This window comes from Theobroma cacao, chromosome 8 (assembly GCF_000208745.1).
Source record: "Theobroma cacao cultivar B97-61/B2 chromosome 8, Criollo_cocoa_genome_V2, whole genome shotgun sequence".
Taxonomy (NCBI): domain Eukaryota; kingdom Viridiplantae; phylum Streptophyta; class Magnoliopsida; order Malvales; family Malvaceae; genus Theobroma; species Theobroma cacao.
The window spans coordinates 18,365,404-18,375,536 of record NC_030857.1 but is presented as its reverse complement, the minus strand read 5'-3'; the positions used below and the strand labels follow the sequence as shown (position 1 = coordinate 18,375,536).

Here is a 10,133-nt window from a genome sequence, read left to right as displayed (position 1 = left end):
CGTCTGGCAGGTGAGAGAGGTGCCTGGCAGGGTGCGTCCGCACCCTGCCAGTCGTACCTCTCTCCTTTCTTTTTCATTTTTTTTTTAGTTTTTATTATATATTTTTTTAATTCATTCATTTTTTTTTTTTTGCTTATGATTTAGTGTCTATAACAACGTGGTGTAGTAGAAGGAGTTGTAGAGAGAAAAGAAAGAGTTGATTTAGTAAGAAAGAAAGGAAGAGTAATGAGAAAATAGTTTTTTGTTTGTTATGTTCATATATAAAATGACTAAATGCTCAATTAGGGGCCAAAACTTTTGAGTTTTGTCAATTTAGGGCCAAACGTTTCAATTGTAACAATCAAAGGCCAAACATTTTCGGTTCCTTACAATTAAAGGCCAAGGTGAGAGGTGTCTAGCGTGTGTATAACACGTACATGACGTGGATGTTGACTTGGATTTTTGCCTTTGACGTGGCAAGTGAATTGGATTTTTGGCAAACGACACCGTTTTGTCCAAACAAAAATGATTCTGTTTTCCCTTATTTGGTTACTCTCATTGGTTATATTTTCCACTATTTTAGTTTTCCCACCATCGACCCAAATTACCCACACTCTACCTCCTCTCTTTTCTAATCGTTTTTCCTCTCCATCGTTTCACCGTTCAGCTGGGTATCTGTCGTCGTCAACTTATTAGGTGTCGCTTGTTTGTGGGTTCTCATCATTGTCATCTTGTCGCCATTTGCTAAATCCGAAATAGTTAGGCTAGTTTTGTCAGAAAATTTTTTCTGTCAAGTCAAAATGGTTCAAATTATGGCATGACGTATAATAACTTTTCCTTCATGGCGTGTAAGAACTATATTTTTCAACATGACTTGTAATAACTAAACTTTTAACATGGCTTGTAATAATTACATTTTTTAACATAGTGTGTAACAACTACATTTTTTAACATAGTGTGTAACAACTACATTTTCAACATAGTGTGTAACAACTACATTTTTCAACATGATGTGTAATAACTAAAATTTCAACATGGTGTTTAACAACTAAATCTTCAACATGACGTGTAACAATTAAATTTTTCAACATGGCATGTAACAACTAAATTTTCAACATGGCGTGCAACAATTACATATTTCAACATGATATGTAACAACTAAATTTTCAACATGACATGTAACAATTACATTTTTAACATGACATGTAACAATTATTTTCAATATGGCATGTAATAACTAAATTTTAGAATATGGCGTGTAAAACTATATTTTTCAAAGCTGTCATGTCATTAGCTCATACGATTTTTTGTTGCGTGTGATACATGTTCTATCTACCTGTCAACTTATCCCTTAATTGTAAGGAATCGAAAACGTTTGACTTTTAATTGTTACAATTGAAATGTTTAGCCCTTAATTAAAAAAGTACTCAAACGTTCAGTCTCAATTTAAGCATTTAACCTATATAAAATTCAAAACCACCTAATTTTGAGAACAGGAAAAATAAAAGCAAAAATAGAAAAAAAATGTTTGGACCGTGACAGAGCTAGCCCAAGTGGTTTTGCCTAGACTTATTAATTGGCCCAAATCAATAACCTCAAGCTAAAATCTAAACTCGGCTTCAAAAGAGATTTTTTGTGGAATAGTCCATATAAAAATACTTAAGTAATTGATTAATTAATAATTTTATTGGGAAAATATAAGGAATAAATTAAAAATTATATCAATAATAATGTCATTAATGTGAATAAAAATAAAAAATATAATTAATGTTAAATATTAATATATAAATATTGTGGATAATTTTAAAGGCTTACATTTGTTCTATGCTATGTTACAAATGTAATACATTTATACATAATTATTTAAATAAATAATAATAAAGTGATATAAATTTTGATGTGTTATTAATAATTGTTTTCAATTTTTCAATGAAATAATTTAATTTTTAATATTATGCTTTTGGATGATGATTATGTTTCACCATTATGATGTTATCATCAAAAGAACTGATAACATAAACATTGTTATTGTTTACAACACTAATATTGTATACATTAAGTTATACAGAAATGAAATAGCAATATGTTAAAAAAATAAAAGATATATCAATTACATTTGTAAGTACGTTCATGATATAAATTATGTAGGCTATGAATAATTACTTTTAATAAGTTTGATTTTCTTAACTTTAATTTTATTTCTTTATTATAATTATCATTGTTATCAAAACATAATTAAATTTTTATTAGAATATTGAATAAAAAAAAGTAATACCATTAAAACCTTCTCATTCAAAATAAAATAAAACAAACACCAATTACAGCTAACCAACAATTTCTTAATGGTACGTTTCCAATTATTTATACAGCTAGCAAGAATTGTTCAGAGGGCATTGATATATAGTTTGCCCCATAGATTCTCTTATTCGAGCAACAACCTGGATTTAACATTGGAAAAGTATGTAATCAAATTAAGAACCAGTGGTGGTATATTGTATAATTCCGGTGGTAACATGTCCGCCGGACGAAGGACGAGCAGTCATGTTATAATGGCCAAGATTTTGGTTTGCACAGAACAAGACGTCAAGTGTTTGGCCTGGGGCTATTCTTAGAGAATTGGCGAAAGACCTCCTGGTGTAAGCCCCATTCTGTCCGATAATAGTGAAGCTGTGGAAGGCGATGCTGAACACCATTGTTTCATTCACCGCAGCATTTACCATGCGAAGAAGGTATACACTCTGGTAATCTACTTGTTGATGGTATATTGTGTCTGCAACATGATATTATGACTTGTTATTGCATAGGGGGATTAACAACAAAAAAATTAGGATGATAAGGTGCTGCATATAGATTACATACGAACACAGACACGTGCACACACGAGGTTTCCCTAGTCTCTATTATTTGATTGTTACTTTTACTAGTGTTATTATATATTTCTTGTTAATTGTTACTAATTAATCTTTACCTTTTTCAGATTTCATTATTAAATAAAAACAGAGTACTTAATTAAGAATATCGTGACTATTATCTCAAACTCAAGGAAGAAAATTCTTGCAATTTATAAATAACAAATGAAAAGAAGGCTTAATTACCCAATCACATCCTAACATAAAAAGTATGCAAAAACAGTGCATACGTACCGTCGCGGCATCCGTATGTGTCTCCAGGATGGCCGTTGATTGTGTAAGCATCTGCTGCGCCAGGGGCAATGGGTTCATTAGCTTCCGTCAACTCTTGTCTAAACCATGATCCTGACAGAAGAATATACCAAAGAGGTTAAAGATTTATAATCTTTAGAAAGTATAAAGCAAAAATAAAAAAGAATTACCAAATTATTAACAATACCGAGTATAATTGTTTGATCTGAAGTAGGGGCAGGAAAAGGATAATCTTCATTGGCTGCAGGCAAGATGACAAAGGCGCCGTGGACGGTGGCGCTGGCCCAGGCACTCTTAGCGTGCCACCATAGAGTTCCTATTTCATCAGATAGTTTGATCTCATAAGTGAAGTTTCTTTTAGGCTGAATCAAATCATCTGAACCTGCAATCGATTCCTTAACGCCCTCCCTACCGAAGTTCCAAGAAACAAAATCCAGAAAAAAAAATTGATATCTCATCATAAACTTGATAGATCAAAAATTGATCATGAGAGGGAAAGCTAGTGGAAGTACCACTCCATGGAAACAGCTTGGCTTCCTTGATTGTGGACATTGACGAAAACTGTGTCCCCTCTGCGAACCCGAATATCTGGACCTGGAAAACTACCGTTTACGGTCAAGATGCTCTTTGTGCTACAGAGCTTTGTAAACTCGGATTCTTGTAGCTGCAACCAGATATCAGAAACAAACCCAAAATGAAAATTCAACACTCTGATTGACAGAAATTAACAGAAAAGGGTAAAAAGAAGCAATAACTTACAAAAAATTCATAGGAATGAACATCAGCCCTGGAAAAGAGAAAGATGTTCAATAACAAAAGCCCTGATAACCATAAGATAATTCCCTGCTTCTGTGAACCCATTTTTTCTGAATCTGTGTTCTGCAGTTCACCCCTTGCCTTTTTACCCTTTTGGTTTTATCCATTTTTCTTATTTATAAAAGCAATCTTTGTGCATGCTTTAGTCATTTCCTTTCGTGAATTATTGACTAATAGAAAAGAAGGTTCTCAAAATACTGTACTCAATCCAACGTTCTTCAGTCTCAGCCGAGAGGCTACTTTTCTAGACACGCGCAAAATCTGAAAGCCAAGTCATAGTCAAACACGATGAAATAGTCAATTATAATATATTTGTCTTACCTAATTGGTCCCCGAAAATGAAGTCTGATTATGAAGGTACGACAGGTTAGGTTGAGAAAGACTTTTCTTTTCTCAGATGGAAGGTAACAAAACGTCGACGGATATAGATTAGGATGATTACAGTTTTCTTACAATACAAGCAACGACCAGGGAAACAGACACGAGAGAGACTCTAGCAGCCTCTTTCTGGATTTCGTGGGTGATTCCAAGTTTATCAATTTGGACACAACTTGAGTACACATTGTTACGCATGGTGATTTTATTTTTGGTTGGGTCAAATTCTAACGTGTCAAGTTATTAAGCAAATATAACTCTTAACTGTCTATATTGTAAGAGAGATAAGGATAAAGAGCCAGCAATGCCAGTCTTTGTCAAGTGTCTGGATGCCTTATCTGCAAAATCTCCAGAGTCAGAAATGGTTTGCTGTTCTCCTCCTTCACGTGACCGTTTTCTGCCATTTTCTTTTCTGGCGTAATTCCTTCCAAAAACTTGATTGTCAAGTGTCAACGTTTGAGGAAGCTTCTGGGAAAGTCTTAATATCATGATGTTCACATCCAACTCGATACCGAAGATATAGTTGGTCATGAATACATTATCAAAGAGTAATAATGAAATTGCCCAAAAAAAGAAGGGTGGGTTCTTTTTTTCTTCTCTCCTAATCAAGGAGTTAATTAAAGCTGCAACTGAGGAGATTGTCACGGCATAATTTACAAAGAATGATTAGAATTATTGTACATAATTTACTTGAGTTAAACTGGTTTAATCTTTGGTCGTAATCTTCTTGTCCTTCCTTTGACATGAATCCAATTCTATGACATTAATTCATCTTCAATTTGAGACATTTTAGAACTTTTTTGTTCCCCAAAAAAGAGAAGTAAGAGTGTTCTTCTTCATTCCTTGCACCATTTGAGGTAAGCCTGAATGCCATTGTATCCAAGGATTTTACTAGTTTAGCCAAGTGATCAACTTAGGATTGGTCTATATTTCTTTTCAATTATCAGCACCAATGGAGTGAAGGTCGGTAGTCATCACCCTTTAATTTTTTATTTTTTTATTATATATATAAAACGTGATATATATATATATATTAATCACCTCTCATGTGAAATACTAGATTCATCATTTTATTAACGGAGAAGGGGAAGGAATGCTCATGACATGAAAGTCAAAAACCATCCACTATTTCAGACTTTAATGGGTAGCTAATAATTTCAAACTTGGACCGGTTCAAATGTATTGTGCCGTAACTAACTGATTTCTTATTCAATAAAGTTGCAATTTAATTATAAAGGAAAGTTGAATCCGTTTTTCCTTGGAGCAATTTCAGGCGCCTTAAGAGATTAAGACCAAAGCATTTTATGAATGTATGTCAATCATTTGTTCAACAACAAACAATTAATCTTAATACAGTCGAAACGGTGGGCTTATAGTCTTTCTATATACTTCTTTCTTAACGAACCAACCCTTCCCATGCATCTAATACAAGCTTTAGTTGGTAAAATCATCAAATCTCTTATATTCAATTCAAAATTGGTTGAATGATTTTTATAGAAAATCAATCACTTATAAGATATTTTAGACATAATATCTAAAAAAGCCTCTTAATTAGTTAAAAAAATCCAAATAAATCTTAATTCTCTTATAACATTTGATTAAACCCTTACATTTTTATTTTCATCCTCCATATTAGCGTTATATCGACATCATGTAATTATAAAATGACAAGTAATATTTTGATTAATTATAAATAAAAATATAAGAGCTTGAATTGATGCAATAGAAGAATAAGAACTTATTTAAAATTTTGTAAATAATTTAAAGAGTTTTTCAAGTATTATGCTAATATTTTAAAATTTTTTCTTGATAATTTTCATTAAATTAATAAAAAAAATTCATGTATTGAAAATTATTGACTTTGTTTGAACTATACATATTTTTTTTTCTTGTTGAGTTAACTAACAATTTTGAATATTTAATTTGTATTTATAAAATGAAATTTTAATTTTCGCCGTCAATGTGTTCATACATGGAAGACTTATGAACGATCTTATCTCTCTCACTTGACAATGACTTAAAATAGTATTGAAGAATGGCGGCAATGAAGAAACCTTGGTCTGATGAGATTGAGGCACTTAATTTGTTAATCTTAAGACAAACGTTTTCCCAATACTATAATTAAGATAAAGAAAATATTTTAGCGTAGGCTGATATTGACATTATTTTAGGTGTATAATCCGACAGAAGGTGTGGTCTGCTGTCTGAAATTTAATAACAAGGAATCCAACTTGTCCGAAATAATGAAGGTCTGATTGCCCAAAGAAACTTAGTGAGAAACACCGACATGTGGCTAGTTAATAGCAAATTATTTATTAAAATATTGCCTAGGTGCCATGTTTGACGTCAGGTATGTGTGTATTTGGAAATATTCTTTTTCTAAGTCAACATCTTAATACCTTCCAAGAAGAACCATAAGAGCGTACGCGCTTTCTTTCTTTCATTCTATAAATGGTCGAATTTATGACACAAAAAGATAAAAGTCAAAAGTCTAGACATGACATGAGAAGCAATGAATGGATAACCACAAACGGATAAAGTAATGATTTTTTTTTTTCAGTCGGCTAACGGTTTTTGCTACTTGTTTTTTACTTTTTAAAAATCGATGTAAGTCAAAGGAAATTTTCTTATACATTTACTATGAAAATTTTAAACTCCACAAACGGATGATATCATGAGTCTGTAAGTTATAATTAAATACAATAATAAAGTAATATAATTTTTAAACAAATATGTGACAGTCTTATAAACATGATTGTCGAGTTAAAAAAATGTCAAGTTCAGTATATAAGTTAATAATCCATAAATCTAAAAGAAAATTGTTTTATATACTAGGTCTTTTAACTATACAAGTGATACAAATAAATTCTCACATGCCCATTATCATGCCACTTATCAACTTACCACATCATTATTTATTTTAACATATAAATATGCTATGTGAATATCACGTTGTATAAAAACGACGCTACGTTATTACACACTTAAATCCAATCCAATGTCCAAATCCAACAACAAAAACTGAATATGCGGTCTATATATAAATCCAAATCTGCTTCGTTACGTGCAGCCAATCTCCTTAAATTGCTTGCCTGTCTGTTTCAAAGCCTAGCAATTTCGAATTTGAATTCTAGCTTCTGCCCTGATAAAGATTTCCACACCCAAAGTTAGAGTCCTTGTCCAACGCATTAGCAGAAACTAAGATAAATTCAAATACTCAAAAATTAATTAGCCTTAAATACTTGGACTCTGAATATACATCTATCCAACCGGCTTCTTAATCCTTTAATCCCTCGAATTGAAATAAATCCCTATCACAAGATTCACCCTGTTTGGCTAACACATCTGCCTCATAGTTGGCATCTCTTTTTGCATGAGTTACCTTCCATTCGATGGTTAAAGTTTGTAGCCAACCAATTTGTACCATATGCTGCCTGAAATGCCAAGGGACTTTTAATGGATTATTTAACCATGTTATCGCATTGTGAGAATCACTTTCTATCCACAGCTTCAAAAAAAAAAAATTCAAATATTTTTCAAAAATTCCTACTCCATACGAAGCATATGCTAGCCATATCTTCTTCCATATTCATCACAATGAGAATAAGAATTATGAACCAGATGACAAAAAGAATTAGCGGAATACATACCACTAGGAGTAGCTTTCCATATATCTCCATCATAAAAACCATTACGCAACTTGTGCGCCCTTAAACAACTCCATAAACGAGTCAATTGTTCACACTGCTTCCAAACAGTCTCCTTCTCAATTCAATTTGACATTGCCATCCAAAATCAGTGCACTATCCATAGTCACATAATCTTCCACAAATGATAATTCTTTGAGTTTTCTATTTCTGCTAATCTCTGACACAATTCAGAAAGTGTCTTAATATTTTCAAAATTTTGATGATGATGTATTAAGGTTTGGTGGTTCAAGTGTAGAAGAATCATTTGAGCGATCTACCTCTTTTTTTAAAAAAAATTTGTCAATTGTTTTCAACTTACTCATATTTTAATCAAACTTGAAAAAAAAAATATAGTCAACATTCAATATTCTTATTTATTTATATTTAAACTTAAAAAATAAAACATAAAACTATAATGAATAAAATATAAATAATTAAATATAAAATACAAGATTTTATATAATAGTTAAATAATATAAATAGAAAGAAGAAGGTAAAAGAAAACTTTACATCTTCTTAATTTTACACAATGGTGGTGGGTGATCTCTGTTTTTCTTTGTCCAAACTCACAAGCTTATAAATCTCTTTTGAAGAATAAGATGTGTTTTAACGGTGAATTACAAGAAAAGAGAAATAAAAATAAAAAAACACAAAAGAGAAAAGAAAAAGAGAAAGAAGTACAAAGAAACTTAAATTAGGGTAAAGTTAAGTAGGTTTGTGAGGTTGTATGATTTTTTATTTATAGTAATTATTAAATAAAAAATTTATTTTAAGTGGGTCATTAATAATATATAATAAATAAAAAATTTTAAATATTTTGGGGGTTATTGATAAAATATATATAAAAACTAAATATTTTTAAAAATTATGGAGGGGCCACGGCTCCCCCATTATTGTCTTACCCTCCGCCCCTGCATGTCAATCACATGTTTTTCCTCTAACTAACCCGGGAAAAAGTTGACAAATATAGTCGTGCATGGCAGGCTGATTAAAGTAGTGACATTCAAAGGGATAATGATAAACTTTCCGCCTGTACTTTTCCTTGAATACTGTTTCTGATGCTTGTTTTTCAGTTGCTTCAGGAAGCTTCTGTCTGAGCAAACCAACCTTAATTTGGTTCCCGGGCAGATAATACAAGCTTTAGTTAATTAGTTGGTAACATTGAATTCAAAATTGATTGAATTGGTAAAAGATATCAGTTATAACTTTTCTTTTTGGAGAATTTTTGTTAGATTTTATATATAATAAATTCATACTAATTCATGATTTATTATAATAAAAATTTAAAATATAAAAATATACTTGACTTTTGATACATGATTTGTTAACATAAACAATACCAATCACATCATTGTTGGGATTCCATGCATTAGAATCTTCTTCATCTTTTTTTTAAGTAACTCTCGTGAGACTTTAATGTCATTGTGAAAAGGAAATGAGATATTATAACCTTTCCTTTATATAGTGAATATTTAATTCTATTTATTACAAGATTTAAAATTTTCATATTGAGGCCTATATTTTTAAGTTTATATGTAATATTAAAATCTAGCCCACTTAATCAGATTATTGTCAAGACCAAATATGCTAAGCCTGTTTTTATATAAAAGAAAATTCAAATTAAATAATATAAGTTCAAATTTTACTATTGACAAAATCTAATATTTTCAGTAAACATATAAGAAAAAAAATCATGTATTCAAAAATATTGACCTTTCTGTGAAAAAAAAAATGCTTAAGACACCTGATCAAATTTTAAATAAATGCTTGATCCCAAAAAAAAAAAAAAAAAAACAGAACCACAACGAGCAACCTCACCTGAGACACCGAAACCTATTTATTAACCTCAAGACAAGCGTTTTTCCTCAAGCACAATTAAGATAAAGAAAACTTCAGAAAAATATATTAACATGGGCAGACTTTTAAATATTTTTATGTATAATCCGATGGATGCCTGGTGCCTGGAAACATGTGGCTGATATTTATTGACTGAATGCCATGTTTGAGGTTAGGTACTTACTTTGGAATTTTTTTTTACCCAGTCAATAACGTAGACTTCCAAGAAGAAACTTAGGAGCACACGTTTTCTTCTATAAATTGTCAAAAATTTCTA

At 31.1% G+C, this 10,133-nt stretch overlaps 1 protein-coding gene across 1 annotated transcript; it reads right to left on the bottom strand.

The window, feature by feature from the left end:
* LOC18507120 (laccase-15) lies at positions 2,252-4,221 on the bottom strand. Its single transcript, XM_007099496.2, has 5 exons — positions 3,900-4,221; positions 3,653-3,804; positions 3,328-3,548; positions 3,123-3,233; positions 2,252-2,749 (listed from the first exon to the last, which is right to left on the bottom strand). The coding sequence occupies exons 1-5, from the start codon at positions 3,999-4,001 to the stop codon at positions 2,451-2,453; spliced, it is 885 nt and encodes a 294-aa protein (XP_007099558.2). The 5' UTR covers positions 4,002-4,221; the 3' UTR covers positions 2,252-2,450.